This window comes from Pezoporus occidentalis, unplaced genomic scaffold (genome assembly GCF_034315485.1).
Source record: "Pezoporus occidentalis ecotype Australia unplaced genomic scaffold, CSIRO_AGI_Poc_V1 ctg132, whole genome shotgun sequence".
NCBI lineage: Eukaryota > Metazoa > Chordata > Aves > Psittaciformes > Psittacidae > Pezoporus > Pezoporus occidentalis.
The window spans coordinates 892,644-908,481 of record NW_026913126.1 but is presented as its reverse complement, the minus strand read 5'-3'; the positions used below and the strand labels follow the sequence as shown (position 1 = coordinate 908,481).

Below are 15,838 nucleotides of genomic sequence, written 5' to 3'. Positions count from 1 at the left end.
AATCACTCAGGTCTAAAAGCTTAGATATAGTTAAATACAGGAACTTCGGGTTTGTATCCAGGATACACAAAAAGTAAATCCTTATTCAGGTTAGATGACACTTCATCAATGATACAATATTCATATTGCTGTTAGTGTGAGACCTTTTTTCTGTTTTTAGAGTTTATTTTGTGTGCTTAATCAGCTTTTTCTGTAAGCAGTTCTTTTCTGCCAGCTTTGTTGTGAGGGCACTTAACAACCAGACATGGGGTGCAGTATCTTAAACTGGTTTTGCTGGTTGCTAGATGAATGTGTGTCTGAGCCTGCAGACCTGTAAAAGGAAAACATATATAGAAATTCTGAGTGGGTTTACAGTATCTGTGTGCATTGCAGGTGTGTGGGAATTTGATGTGTTTGAGAAATACATGATCGTTGTTATCCTGCTTGTTTGTCCACATTGGTCTGGAATGCCATCTAAAGATGTGTAGCAGTCAGAGATCCTGTTTACGGGCCTTTTAACTTTCAGTGGGTTTTTTGTTTGTTTTTGGAGCCAAGGACCTACTAACTTAATTTAAACATAGCATTATGTTTTATATAATGTAAATTAAAATATAGTATTACTCTAATATTAATTTATTATCATAAATTTGGAATTTGCAGGACTGCCCATTAATTATGTGATTTTTTTCATATTCATACAATAGTCTAGCAGGGTTGAATGAGAAACTTTTTATATGTGTGTGCATGTGTGCATATACATGTATATATTACTGCACTTTAATAGGATGGGAATCATGCAGCCACAGCAAAACATGTACTTGGTTTCCAACCAAATAGTTCTTGAATGCTGGGACAGATTCCCAGCCTTTCCTCTAGTTAGTAACTTTCTTTCCTCTTGTGGTTGTTGACAGCAGGTAACAGCCATTTTCCACTAGTGGTAGTTTACAGTTTCTTTAAAGCATTGTTTCACAAAGCAACCCAGTGTCATTGCTTGAAGGAGAGAGAAGAGAATGGGTAGGTGTTGCTGAGCATGTTGGAGGCTGTTAGTGTATGTGGGCCTGGCTGCAGTGAAGACTGATTTCTGTTTAGCACAGCCAGATGAGTCTGCTCTTGTGAGTGTCTCTTGTTTTCTCAGTCTGTCTTTCAGCATGAAGTGTTCTGATACCACTGTTGGTAAGATAGATAGCAAGGACAGTTTGTGTTCTTTAAATGGCCTTGGGTGCATTAGGTCTTGTATTGCCAAAACGATGCTTAAGAAATCATGTTTTCCTTGTCTCGTGTCCCAGCCTAGTAAGGGACTTCCTGTTGAATCTGGATTGTTTCGTATTAACTGTCAGTTACCTCCTTAGAAAGAATTTGGTCTCTTATGTCCACCCATCTTCTACAAAGACTTCTTCTGTATTGTCAGCTAATTCTTTTCTGCCTGCTTGTGTTCTCTTGTTGGACATCAGAGTGACTCTTGCCCCAAAAAAAGAAAAAGACAAAAATCTCACCTAAATACTTCCACCTTTTTGCTTCCAGGAAATCTCCTAAGTCTACCTTGCCACTTTCAGCACTTTTTCTTCTAGAAAACATGACTGATGACCCAATAAATAAGTTACAATACATGTTTGCTAAGAGATTATAAGAGTGGCATTCACAAAACTTTAGTCTCCAAACACAGTGAAGTTTCACAATATTTTGTAAGATTTTCCTCTTCTCGTAACTATGATACATATCTTAATGTTAACGTTGGTAAAAGTGTCTTTATTTTACAGACTAAAATGTAACAAGTGCTTTATTTCTAGTAGAATTGTGATTGTGTGTAAGAAAAGATAGTATTAAATAAGAAGGTATATATTTTTTTCTCCTCAGTTTAAAACCTTGTATTTTTGTACTACCAATATAAATGTTTGGCTTTGTTAGAGAGTTCAGAATACAGTTTAAGAGGCAAAAATTGAGTGGTGACTAAATGTGCTGGACACATCAAATAAAAGAAACATTTTTCTGATTATACTAGATTCCCATTGTTTATACTGATTTCTTTATTGTTATGTGCAATTGCATAACTCCTTATCCAGTGTTTATTTCCTATCAGCAAATTAGGTATTTCTCATGCTGAGGTTCAAATCTCACATGGATGGAGCACCAGATTTAGCTTGGAGATGAAGCAACGTTTTACTGAATTTTTAATGTAATTGCACCAGATCATGCCCAAATTGAAATGGGCTTGGCTTGGGGAGAGGGGTGCATATGCATGTAGGACTGGAGGAAGCTGGTGAGCACACCACAGCCCAGTAACCTTCATTTGAGTTTTGAAAATGCCTCTGTGCTATGCAGAATGGGACAGTGATGTTGAGTTTGCCTTCTCTTGCTTAATCTAAAACAGTGAGGAGGCCCATTCTGCACAGTGTTGGCAATTGAATCTCTGCATGGCTGGTCTGGGCTGAGGAGAGTGCTGTGCATCTTGCGAGAGCGACTTCTGTCAGCTGGAAGGTTTAGGTTAGATACTTAACTTTGAGGCTCTTGCACTTTGAGATGAATCACCTAAGGAAAGTACCATCCCATCTGTTGGCTGTCAGACAGTCTCTTTTTTCCTAACTTCTTGGTTTCGACATGCTGGAGAAGAATGTGAATAATCACCCAAGTGCTCCCTAGTAGCTTGGCCAGGAGTGAGAGAGTTATGTATGAAGGTAACTGGCTTTTTTTTGCCCTCCTCTTGTTTTGCCCACTTGTTTTGAGAGGAGTTCGATGACCCTGAGGATTTGGGAGAGCCGTATTTGGTGAATAGGGAATACAGAACAGAATCTAGAAATAGGAGTTCTAGAAAGAAGGGTGAAGCAGGGCTGCAGCCATCCTGCTTCCTGATAAGAACTGAGGTCAAGAGCAAGATTTAGAAGTTGAAATAGAGACACTTTGAAGGGAAAAGCATGACTGGGGCTACTGGAAAGTGGAAAACTGGAAGACCCAAGAGGATTGAGGTTCACTTGTTAATTACTGAGATACGTTTTTTAGGGAGTCAGTTGCCTTGACATGGAGCTCATGATTTTTCTGTGGTGCCAGGAGATAAAGAGCTCACTTAAAAAAATTCATGAATGCACAGGAGAACCGTCCTATGAGGGCTCAGACTGGAATTTCTCTAGGAGCTCATACAAGAGGAGGAAATAGCAGTTGTAGGAGGGGGATGTTGCTTGTCCTTCTGTCTGTCAAGACGCGTCATCCGTATGCAAACTTGATACTGATATCCATTATAGTAGCCCTTTGTTTCTTCAGCTGGTGAAAAATCTGTTTTTCACTAACTTTTGAGGGGATTTTATTTATTTTATTTTTATTTTATTTAGCAGATTTTGCTCTCCTGAATCTACTTTAGTAAATGCAAGTCTTCAGAGATACTAAGTTTTCTGGTAACTGGAGCTCTAATCCTAGGCTGTTAGCCCAGGCACTGTTTCCTCTTGCTGATAAATTCTTACCCACTTTTAGGTAACACCTAAAAGGTTGGGGTTTTTCTTCTCTCCATTTGTTTTTCTCAGACTTGGAATATCTGTGGCTCCTGGGGATATAAGGAATAATTCAGTATGTGTGTAAAATGCTATAGAATCTTTTTCTTTATAAAGTACAGTGCATACAGGATACATGTAGCACAGTACAACATGAGAGTTTTATTATCATTACTTAGAAAAAAACCTGCCTAGGTTTCTCACTAGAGGCATCGCCTACTCCAGACTTCAGACCATCTAACCCATGCCAGGAAAAGCCTTATGTGGAATTACCACTGTATGTTCTGTACTTTGCAACAAAATGAGTGCATGTAGCGATAGTTACTCAGTCCCACTCGCTTGTGGATTTCATGCAGAGGACTAGAAATCGAACTGAGGAAAAAAATTCCGAGAGGCTTTCTTAACTGCCAGTTGCTGAGAGATACAATCAGAGCAGCTCAGGGTTCTTGGCTTGTCTCTCTCTGGAAGCACGAGACAGTGAGGGAATTCTCCGGAATATTTAAAGATGAGAAATTACGGGTAAGTAATAGGCTTTTGTAGTACTGTGACTTAAGGGAGGATGAAGTAAAACCCTGTGATCCCATAGATTAAAATTTGCATACAAATTATGTTGTAAACGTGTGTGTTCTTCATAGGAGAGAAGCGTGTCTACCTGTCACTGCCCAGACCAGGGGTAAGTTGCTTTTGGAATTGTTGTATTTACTTTGTATCTGCTATTAAATAATTGACTTCTTTCTGTGTCACACCTTGATGAGGACATAGCAGTGTCTTAGTGAAATGCATCTTGACTGAATGGCTGACAGTAAAATATCAAACTTTGTCAACTTTTATTAAATTAATAGCAAGCACCCTGAAAAGTAGGGTAACTAGTTACATTGTATGCTTAGGTTGTACATGAGCTTTAATTCCTGTTCATTAATACGACCTTTGTTTTACCATGTACTTGAGTGTCATGCTATGTAATAAAAAATGCATTGTTACAATGAAAACAGTAAGAATACACTGTAACATGCTGAAAAGAAGTTGTGGTAATCTGATTTTATTCTTTGTTTTTAACTTTGTTCCCAGGATTTAAGCAGTTCTGCTTTGTTGTTCGGCAGGTTGCTGCCACCTTTTGAATTTTGCAAGATACATAGATTTGGGGGAGTTATGATTAATACACAGTTTGACAGTGGAAAGGAAATATAGATTACATCCTTAAAACAACAGATTCCTTCACAAAGAAGTAGTTTCTCTGCCTAACAGATGCACTAACCTTTGGAATTGTCACTCATCCCAGTGCTGTGACTTCCAGTACTGTCTCTTCTCTCCCTGCTGCCATCATAGAGGTCTGCTGTACCTGGCTAATGCCTATGCTGTTCCTGCACAGGAGCCACAGTGTTTCCGTTCATCTAACTAGGTTACATATTTTGTTACCTCTGTGTAATTGTGACTGTGCTGTCTGCTGGTAACGAGGGTCATAGTTGAGGACAGAGCAGGAATGATCATTCATGTATGTGCTTAATGCACAGGTATGTTTTTCTCTATAGTATTAGGTGTCAAATCATATTTTAAAAGCAGAATAACTTCTTACCTGATTTTTACCAATTTTCATATTCAAACAGTGTGTGAGTGAACACCAGAATGGAAAAAGATACAGATGTGAGAAACATCCTGGGATTTCTTTAGTTATCTGTGGACAGAAAAGCTTTTCGTTTTGCGAAATCTTTTGATACAAGATCAGCATTTCTAATACATAGGCAGAATTACAGTGTCTAATCTGGGAAGATATTAATAAGATTCAGAATATCTAAAAATTTGGGTATGGAAAAAGACAAATAGCATGAAAGCTAAAGCGAGCAGCAGAATGCAGTGGGAACTTCAATAGTGGTACTTTATTTTTGCTCAAACTGTTGAAGTGAGAGGTGGAGATGGTACCTGGATCTTATTTCTGATGCTGTTCACATTGAATAGTGTTTTTTTTTCTCCCCTTGCAGGTATTACTGCACTTAATTTGCCCAAGTACTCCCACTACTGAATAGCAGCTCTTTCCAGGTTGTCAGACAAGGATCTCAGTCCTGTGCTCTTAGCATCCAACCTCCTGCAGTAGCTCACACCTCTCCAAATTGTGATGCCAGCTTGTACTTTCCATTCCTCTGCACTCCAGAGCAGTTCTGAACGTGGACTGTGGCTTCCATGTCTGTTAGTTTTTGCTGTCTCTGTGTGCTGGTGCTGTCACTGTGCAAAGCCAGAAACTGCTTTCTACATGTAAATTGATCCGAAGCAAATCGTGCACTACTGTGTATTATATGTTACTCAGTGGGCAAGCTCTGCCTTACCAGGTAGTCTGCTCACACCAGCACCATTAATTATTGTCTAGTCCGAGCCAATATTTAGCTTGCAGCCAGATGGGTCTTTCAGATATTTCAAGGCTTAAATGAAAGGAGGAGACCCATAAAAGGACCAAAGTGTCAGTATTTGTTTCCAGCCAGTTCAACACAGTGACACAGAATAACAAGCTACATGGTCACGCTAGCATTTACATTGGTTGTATGCTACATCAGCTTGCTACTAGTCAACCTCCAAGTCCCTGTTACATCAGTATCATCTTTGATGGAAAGATCAGTGCAGTAGTACTTGATGAAGACTTTATTTACTCCTAAGTATTACTGAGGATTTAGAGGGTAAGGAGAAGAGATGGTTCTGAATGAGGAAGTAGAGTCTGAGAACTGTGGAAGAGATTTTTCATTAAAACCTTGGGGTAGCTGTAGGCACAGCCCCTGTTTGCACGTCATTTCAGGAAGACAGCCAGATTAGAACAGGTTGTCAGATTCTACTGGGAAGTTTGTCTGAGCCACTGGAACTCACCTGCAAAGTCTGTCTCTTGAGTATAGCACTGCTTCTTATGATCTGTTACTAAAATGATTACAAATTTATTTTATTTAAAAATACTATTTTTATTTGAAACAGAAGCACAATGCAAATCTGAAAGCATTAAAGCCAGTCAAACTCGATACTGAGGTAAGATGCCATCATTTTAGTAAAAAAAAACTTAATTTTTTAATTTTGTCTGAAGAATATATTTTCAAGTGCCATAAATATGGTTGTCATTTACAGGAACAGGCAAAAATTGCAAAACTTGGATTAGAATTGCATTTGCTCACATCTGATGTGGATTCTGAGACAGAGAAATGGGAGGATCAGGAGAATGAGATTGTGCAACATGGACAAGGCATGTCAAGTATGGCCTACTCCATGTATTTATTTACCAGGTAATTACACTGTATACAACATGCTTTGGTGGGAAGAGCAGCAGTAACAATGTTTATGAGAAATAAGTTTAATTTTTCAGAGTGTAATAATTGGGGTACATTCAGAAAGGAGCTGTAATTTCTATCCTTACGCTTTGTAAGTTCTTGTACATTTCTAAGCTGTTTAATAATAAATTTAAGGGGGGTTAAGTGCTAAACATCTGTTTTGTTGCAGAACAACTATTTAAGTATCTCTTGGGCACAGAAAACTTTTTAAGGAACATGTTCTTAAATACATTCAAAATTAAGGGAATTAAAGCACAGGCATATATCGGTAGATAGAATTACTGATCTTTGTTGTAGTGAAAGGTGCTCTTCTGAAACTTGCCCATGCAACGACAGCTCTTTTATTTGAAGAATATAGTTTTTTTTAAGAAGAGAGAAGAATTTGGGATTTTTTTCATACCTACTATCCCAGTATGCCAGAGATACAGATTTCTGTCCTTGTTCAGTTGATGAGAACTGAACCACTGCTTGTTCCTGAATAGTGCCCTCGCCACTGAGGTGTTTATATTTCTGAAATGCAGTTCCTGTAGTAAGTTATTGTTGCGCATAGTATCCTATAAAAGGGTGATGCTTTACAGTTCAGTAGAGTGAATGGGATGAGAGAGATAAATTGTGCAAGTAGTAGGCAAAATAATCTGCAGTCTATACATGTCATACATTCTCTTTCATTATTTCCCACAGAGGAGAAGGACTTCTGAAAACTACTCAAGATTTATTTCATCAAGCTGAGGTATTTTTAACAAAACAGGAGTTATGCACTCAGTGCAGAACACACTGGAAGACAGGCTGAGAGTGTTGGGGTTGTTCAGCTTGGAGAAGGCTCCAGGGAGACCTTAGAGCAGCTTCCAATACCTAGAGGGGGGGCTATGCAAAAATTAGAGAGGGACTTTTTACACGGACATGTAAGGATATTAGGAAGAAGTTCTTTACTGTGAGGGTGGTGGGGCACTGGCACAGGTTGCCCAGAGAAGTTGTGGCTGCCCCATCCCTGGCAGTGTTCAGGGCCAGGTTGGATGGGGCTTGGAGTAACTTGGTCTAGTGGGAGGTGTCCCTGCTGATGGGGGGTTTGGAATTTTAAGGTCACTTCCAATCCAAACCATTTTGTGATTCCATGAACCTTACTCTCTGATTCCTTACACATAGGTGCAGTGTGCCATGCATTGACTGGCAACTATAGATCTGTAAATTTTAAGCAGCCTAACTCTGATGCATACTTCTGAAAGCTAGCTTTTCAGTGTTCCAGCTAGCTAGCTTTTCAGTGTTCCAGTCTCCATTAAACCGAGAGATTCCAGCTTGGAGTAGGAATAGCAAACTGGCTTTATAGCAAATATAGTGTACTTCCATGCATTAGTAATACTCATTGTGTCACAGCTCAGTCCCTGATAGTGTTTATGGATACTCCATCCTAGTCTGAGCAGCAGTATTGTTAGGGGAAAGAAAGAAGATGTAAAAGTTTGAAGAATACAAAGGAAAGGGCACGAATGGAGGAATGTGGTATGATATTTCCAAAGTACATGCCTGTATTTAACAGGAGGCTGGTTACCTTTGTCAAGACAATAAGCAAATGGCAGGTGTCATCTATCCACAAAACTCCTGTGAGCTGCTACAGTGCAAAAAATAATTGGAAGCCAGTTTTTGTTTTTTTTTTTAATATGTAAAGGACTTTATACTTTACTTATCAGGGAGAATTAGTAGTGTAGCCTGTTATTTCAGAAGTCGCCACAAACTGCTGAGTTGTTAACTATAAATGTATACAACTCTTACTGATGTTTTGGGCTACCTTTTTACTTTATAGCACGCTATTAAAACAACAAAGGAAAAGAGCCTCATCTTTTATTGTGGTTCATTTTGTTAACATGCTTTCTCTGCATTTCAGATTTTTGCTACAGAGGGCACAAAGCTTGCTTCAGCTCTTCATGCTTTTTCTGATCAGGTGAGGTATGGCCTCTAAAACCAGCTTTTCAGCTTTCAGCACTTGTAAGACTGCCTAAAAGCTGGTTGTGCTGTCTTCCCATTAAGTTAATCTCAGAGTCTTTAATACAGTGGTTTTGTCTTCCTGAAACACATTTCAGGTACATGTTGATGATAAACCTTTGCTTCTGTTGGAGGCTGAAAAACTGATCTCTATGTGCAAGCAGCTCCAGATGACAGCTAAAGCTTCTGTTCAGGGCAAAAGTGCTACATTTACAAAGGTGAGCTAAAAAAGATGTATATTCCTGAAAGTGAGACCTAAGTGCTTTTGAAATATAGTAACTTATTAATTTATGTTCCTGCTAAAATATGAAACAGTCCATGACAGGTGAACTTCCTGGATTGACAGAGGATTATAAAAATTAATAAGTACAAAATTTTACATTGTTGTGCAAGCATACCACACTGTCTTATCGCGGGTGGGAGTTTTCTTCAACACAGGTGCTACTGTTTTGTGGCGTTTTCTTTTTCAGTATGATCGATGTGAGCAAGACCATTTTCTGTGCACCTGGACGTTTGTTTCTAATGAGCTATGGAAAAGATGTTTCTATTTTGCAGCAGGGACTGAAACTGGCAACAGCATCTGAGCCACTCAGGTCCAAACTGAGCACCTCAGGGCTACTCCTTGGTTTGGTTTACACTCTCTAGCTAAACTGAGTGGGAGCCCCAGTCTGTTTATACAGGGTGATGTATCACTACAGATAATTTGCTATCAAATTAATGTTTGTCAAGGGCCCAGACTTGTGACCTGTGCTGTGTGTTAGACTTGAGGCATAAACTCAAATGCTCCAAGATTTAGCTAACCTTTACTGTAACTCCTAAGGTAAGCTTACATGATGCATGGCTTCCTAAATCACAGAACTCACAAAACATAAAGCAAAAACATGAAGAATTGTGACTAATCATACTTAGATGGTAACAGCTTCTCTCCAAGACACCTACATTACTGTTTAATGTAATATTATTATTAGTTTCTTCTCCTGGGATGTGTCATTCCCTTCTACTTCCTAGCTCAAGTCTTGGGTTAACAGAAGGGATGCTGTTGCCTTACACATACTATTTACATTCAAAAAGGGTAGGCAAAGCCTTTTGATTAGAAGGGATTTATGAAGGACAAATATTACTTATTGAAGCTTGAAATAGATTATCATCTCATGCATTAAAAAAAATTGCCTAGTAATGCGTGGCCTTACTCTTATTTGTTTAGGTTGATGCGTGCATTCTGAAAACAAGGAACGTGATGACTCTGTTATGCCAACTTCTTCCACTTTGCTGCAAATTGCTGAGAAAGGTGAGTAGTTGGTTAACTAATCAGCAGTGTTTTCAATTTTGGGTTTTGGGGTTTTTGTTGTTGCTGGTTTTTGTTTCTTTAGAAATCTTTTAGTTTTTTAATTTTTTTTTAATTTGTGCAGAATAAAGCAGGAAATGGCTGCCTTAAACCTGCTCCACCATGGAGAGAAGACAGAATACGGATTGGTACAAATGCACATACACCAGAAAGGAGAGCTGAAACATTTGGCATCAAGTCTTTAGAAAACCATGTAACAAGCATGACATTTTTAGAGAGCAAGTAATTAGGAGCACTTAGAAATGCAGGAACACCCATCTGAAAATAACACTTGGTGAATTTTCAATATTGCTTTCATTTGTGGAAAGTCAAATCAGGTTAATTTGAATTAAAACTGTTGACCTTTGTCACATCTAATAGATGTCCCTTTACTTGGCAATTACAACACCAACTGGCCTAATTGCTGTGTATTTTTGTAATGTGAATGCCTTTCCTATGCTCACTATTGATACTGGTTTTGTAATTAATGCTTATGAATGTCTTAATGGATGTTTCAACCCAAAGATGCTGCTAATAGACATTTTACATAAAGAACCTTGTGCTGCATATGCTATATGTAACACTGCTGTTGAAGTCTGTATACTCATCTCTGGCCTATTTCAGTCTATGTATTTGGATAAAGCAGAATCAGGAATGTAGTCTGAAGGGCTGTGGCCTAAAGCACTGAAATCTTATCTTAGTTGTGAGTTACACCTGCAATGAAGTAGTTCTAGGAAAAAATAAAAAAGCCAGAACTCTTTCAATAGCTGCATCACTGAATTTTAATCTTGTTGAAATGATTCATGTTTCCAAAAGTGTATTTCTAAGTGATTAATAGTCTTGCCTCAAACCCTTTTTCTTTTACTCTCTTTATTTGTAGATGGCAGTTGTTTCCTTTTTTATTAAAACTTCCTGAGCATAATTTGAATTTTATGTAGAATTACAGAAGTATTATGTAGACTTTAAGTTATGCCATTTAAAATTTAAGAAAGTAGATACTGATTATGGCAAACTTCTATACAAAGGGCACTATTTGACTTCAGGATACCATGAAAATACAACCTGGTGTGAAATATGTATTTTCTAGTTTGTATGCTCTTTGTATATAGGCTTCCATTGCATTTTTATTTTCAGTTCACATTTGTCAAACTCCATCTTGTATTAGTTTACCTAAATTAAGTGATGGCTAAATCATGTAATAATTTTTTTGTATGTATTATGCTTGCACAGAGCAGAAACAAAGCTGCCTGTGGAACATAAGTACTCTCCAACATATCCTGTGCTTATTTAAAAATTTGTAGTGCTAGAATTCAGAGGAAAAAGAAAGCAAATCTTAAAATACAAACTATTTGAACTGGTTTATTCTTGTATGAATCAAGCATTTAAGTTCCACTTCTATAAACAGGCACTAGGCCTTTCAATATCATGAATGTTACAGCATACAATAAAAGTAGCTTATTTACTATCAAATACAGATGATAACTCTGTCACTAATAATTTCATGAAGAAGAATTAAGACGTTTCAACAGAACTTCCTCGTACTCCTTCTGCGTCAGAAGTCCTTGAGTTATACTCTTGCTTTCTTCGAATTTGGGTAGAACCACTGCGATGTATCCCTCAGTTGATGGCTAAAAAGCAATGCTGAAGTTAGCAGTGAAATAAAAGTTGCAAAATGCAAAGCAAGAAAGTGTCTTACCTTTTCTTGCAGAATAGTGGGATTGCTAAGAATGTTTTCATTCACTTCTATCAGTCGCCCTCGTATACAACTACAAAAAAAGAGTTTACATTCAGTAGAAGCGCAAGGTAGGTCAAAGAAAGAAGAGAAAGAGAAAAACTTTACCTATAAATGGTGTATTCCTCGCCATCTGTTGAAGATATCCTGCACAGAGGGGCAAGTTCTGTTAAAAACTGAGCTCCCTGCATTTGAAAATGAAACAAACACATACATACTTCTAATTACATGGGTCTTATTAAAGGATTACCAGCAGCCACAGAAGTTTGTAAGCTGCTCAGAACAAAGCAAGGCAGCGTGATAGTTAACAAGTCATTGCAAGTTACGCTGCTGTGCTTCCTTGTAGAAGGGAAGACACAACATAGTTATGTACACAAATTAAAGAGAAGCTTGTTAAGATCTTACAAATTAAGTCATAATTAAATTTCTTGTGGATTAAAATCTGGGAAGAGAGGAGAAAAACACCACCATTAATTTCAGTATAACCAGGTTAAGCTACACATATTTGAAAGCCCACCATGAAACACTGAACTAGCCCATCTGCTCTCTAGGTCTGTTTGAGAAAAACAGTAGTCTCCAAATCCTCAGCATTTTGGTGGCAAACAAATTTCATCTTCTCAGTGATGTTTAAGTGTCCTCGTATACTATGAAAAAAAATGATTAGCACATCTGTTAGCCTTGGTTTCAGCCCCACTGGAAGCTACCTGTGCTGTAGGAGTGCTGTAGGGCCCTGGTTGGAGCAGTTAAGCAAGCACCTCTGGAAAAAGTCTAAATTCTTTATCCATGGAGGAGCTGTTTTAGAACAGAATGCAAAGGTAGCTTGGCAAGTTTCTAGCCTAGACAGGACAGAAATTTTCAGACAGTGTGAGAGATTAAAAGGAAAACTAACCAAACCAAAAAGCCATACCCTTTTTGACTTCCCAGAGACTTTATTCTGGAGTCTGCTACAGTTGGCACTGATTTGGTAATTAATGCTTTTAATTGTTTTTCCACTTTGAAGAAGAGGATGGGCTTCTGCCAAGGTGATGACACAGATTCTGCAAAAGGAAATGTAATTATTATGCTGTAGTTGTCAGAAGCCATGCTCTAAGCAAGCTCCACACCATTCTCTGCCTCTGCTGGTGGGATTTGAAATGATACTGCTTCATCTGGGCTCCTACTCCAAACTCCTAGCCAGACTTTAAGTGTTGTGAAGGCTGTTATCTGCCTTCACTCCTTATAGCACAATACTCTTCCCTTTACAGTTTAGCAGGAAAGTTTAGCTGATAGCTCAGCCTACTGCAGTGGAAGCAAGGACAGACAGGTCAGGGGGACAGCATGAGGTTCATGTAGGGTAACTCAGAACACAGTTTATCTGAGCTAATAAAGGAGAATGAAGGATAACTTTTGGCTGTAGACCGGAGACAAATTTTAATTCCCCCCTTACAAAAATGTCATATACAGGATCAAATCAGACTCACTCTCTTCAGGGCATCTTCAACATCTACTGTACCAAACCAAATGAAAGTTGCATTCTGACCTAACACAACCCCACAGAAGGTGCTTTATTCCATGATACCAGACTTGATCATCAAAAGCTGTACACTTCTTTGTTAAACAGAACCACAGCTTTTTATTTAAAACAGCTAAAGCTGTTCTATCCTGTGTTATCCCACACAGGAGCATACTTGATTCACTTGTCTGCTGATGGCTGAAGTAGATAGTCACTGAAGATGATCAAGTGAAGCACAGTATGCTTTTGTCAGAAAATGTAACCCAAGGCAATGTTTCCTCAGAACAGCTAAAGACTGTTAGTGGTGAATAGTTACAGCAGATGTATCCTTTGGCGAGCTGAGCTTTAGTTAACCTGCCGCTTGTGTTTTATCTTTTTCTAAAGCAGGGTCGTTTCTTGTCATGAAACTGGAGGTGTTGAAACAAGCCCAGCTGTAAAGACTCAGTCCACCTTCATACCTGGGCTAGAACCTTGCTGAATGCAGAAACCTGAAGAGCTCAGAACTTGGCAGTAAACGAACAGAGGTGAAGCTATTCTGTTTAAGAAGAGTTTAAAACCTAGAGCAAGGCGCAGAATTAACAGAACGCTAACTGTAGAGAAAACCACAGCACAGAACCAGGTCTTTTTCCCTGTGGATGCTGCATCCATCTCCTTGCATTCCTCTTTGCAAGTTCTTGCTGCGCAGCTTCCCCACAAGAGGGAGCTGGGTCCTGACGAATCCTTTCCGCATGCCCAGCAGCTCAAAGGGACCAGAACAACTACCTCTTCCTGACCCTAGCCTCCTTCCCAGGTTAAGATGACAAAACACCTATTTGAGCTGTCACCTATTTGAGCTGTCACCTATTAGAGCTGAGACCTGGCAAAACAAAAAAAATCAACAGAATTTTACACTGCTTAGACTAAGCCACAGCTCCACATCTAATAATGGTGAAATACTTCATAGAGCATTTGGCTAAACTGTTGTAGAAGCCAAGGGCCTTGATATTTCAGAATTCAAATTGACAAAATAATCTTTACAGACATTTGAACAAATGTTTATATTTTTATTTCCCCCATATCAACAGGATTTAAACTGTTGTTTATATTGGACAACTGAGACATATTGAGTACATAGTGCAAATGTGAGGGTGTCCTTTCTTGCTGCTGCTGTCAGGCCTGTTATTCCCAGGTTGGGTTTCTGTTCCCAAAGAACAAGAAAGCAAGCTGCATAAAGCAGCCACAGAGAAGCCCCAGCTCTGAAGGCCACAGCAAATGGTAGTTCTGCCCTGTACCAAGAACACCCCAATTCTCCAAATTCTTCAACAGGAGCAAGAAATCCTCTGGGAATGACTGACACCTCCTCATTGTCCCTCAACACATGAGCAATGGCACTGACAGTTTTTGCACAGACAGTAGTTAAGTTCTGTCCTTCCCTTAGGGACTCAACACCCACCCTGCACTGATGACAGGCTTCAGCAGCAGCAGCAGGGCAGGAGCTGGGGAAGGGCAGGTACGTTGTTAGAGCCTGCACCAGGTACAGAGTTGATATACTCCAAATGACTGGATATCCAGCTACATCGGAGTGGAAACTGATTGATGCTTTATTTCCTACCTTGCATTCACTGTCTGGGGCACACAAACGTGTAATTAAAAGCAATTAAGATGCATACAGAAAAAGCTGAACGTTCAAACGGAGGTAATTAGTTTCCTAGAAAGCAAGTTACACACACGACTTCTAAACGCTGTTACAGAGAAGCCCTTGAAAGGCTGCGTGTCTGTGACTGAAGACGATGCACCTCGCAGCAGGAGGGGGTGCAACACTACAAATACTGCCGGGGCCTTTATAAACATCTGCTGAGCAACATGGTGCGTGGGGAGACAGTTCAAGCTCCTCTGTTCTTACTGGAGCCGTAACTGAAAAGAGATACAGGAAGGCTAAGATCTGCCGCTCTCCCACCCTCCCCTCTTCCAGAAAAACCTAGGCACTCCCGTATTTCGCACCTGCCCCGCTCCTCCAGGCGTTCCGGCAGGAGCCATGCCCCTTGGTTTAACAACCCCGCGGCCAAAAAGCAGTAGCACCGGCTGCTCCCCACCAAGCGCCGAGAGGAGGAGCAGCGGGCGGGCAAGCTGGCGATGGCCCGGCCCCTCGGTACGCCGCCTGCACGGCCCGGAGCGGAAGAAAGCGGCGACTCATTCGCTACAGAAAGACGGAGGCTTCCGAAACGCCAGAACGCGGCGGCTCTGTGCCGGCCGCAGGCGCACACCCGTCCTGGGGAGCGGGCGGGGCGGCTGCCGAAGCACCCCAAGCCCCCAGGAGCGACACTCGCCTGTTGGAGTGCTGCAGCACGCAGAAGTCCTCGCACGGCCGCCCCTTCACGTCTGCAACAGGGCACAAACACCAGTCACCGCCCCGCTCCGGTCCAGTCCCTCCCGGCCGATCCCCAGCTCTGCCCGGCGGTACCTGGCTTGTACCAGCGCGTAAAGTACCGCTCCGCACCGCCCCGCGCCACCGCCATGGCGCCCGCCTAGCTTGCCCTCAGCCCGCCCCGCTGCGATGGCGGCGGTTCCGGCCCCGCCCAGGCCCCG

General features: G+C 40.4%; 2 protein-coding genes across 3 annotated transcripts in view; one reads left to right on the top strand and one right to left on the bottom strand.

Annotated features, from left to right (window-relative positions):
- Positions 1 to 11,519, top strand: part of CTNNAL1 (catenin alpha like 1) — a 54,679-nt gene extending 43,160 nt beyond the window's left edge. Inside the window, exons 12-19 of the mRNA XM_062608961.1 lie at positions 4,091 to 4,128; positions 6,405 to 6,455; positions 6,552 to 6,706; positions 7,433 to 7,481; positions 8,628 to 8,684; positions 8,824 to 8,943; positions 9,930 to 10,013; positions 10,135 to 11,519. Of these exons, the coding sequence (XP_062464945.1) occupies positions 4,091 to 4,128; positions 6,405 to 6,455; positions 6,552 to 6,706; positions 7,433 to 7,481; positions 8,628 to 8,684; positions 8,824 to 8,943; positions 9,930 to 10,013; positions 10,135 to 10,296 (716 nt within the window). The 3' untranslated portion in view covers positions 10,297 to 11,519. The remainder of the gene's footprint in view (positions 1 to 4,090; positions 4,129 to 6,404; positions 6,456 to 6,551; positions 6,707 to 7,432; positions 7,482 to 8,627; positions 8,685 to 8,823; positions 8,944 to 9,929; positions 10,014 to 10,134) is intronic.
- ABITRAM (actin binding transcription modulator) lies at positions 1,365 to 15,836 on the bottom strand. 2 transcript variants are annotated; one of them, XM_062608971.1, is made up of 6 exons: positions 15,714 to 15,836; positions 15,580 to 15,631; positions 12,689 to 12,818; positions 11,890 to 11,966; positions 11,746 to 11,815; positions 1,365 to 1,437 (listed from the first exon to the last, which is right to left on the bottom strand). In XM_062608971.1, the coding sequence occupies exons 1-6, from the start codon at positions 15,766 to 15,768 to the stop codon at positions 1,384 to 1,386; spliced, it is 438 nt and encodes a 145-aa protein (XP_062464955.1). In that variant the 5' UTR covers positions 15,769 to 15,836; the 3' UTR covers positions 1,365 to 1,383. The 2 variants fall into 2 exon arrangements, with proteins under 2 accessions (XP_062464955.1, XP_062464954.1); XM_062608970.1 differs by lacking the exon at positions 1,365 to 1,437 and adding an exon at positions 11,383 to 11,677.
- Positions 15,837 to 15,838: the final 2 nt, after the last annotated feature.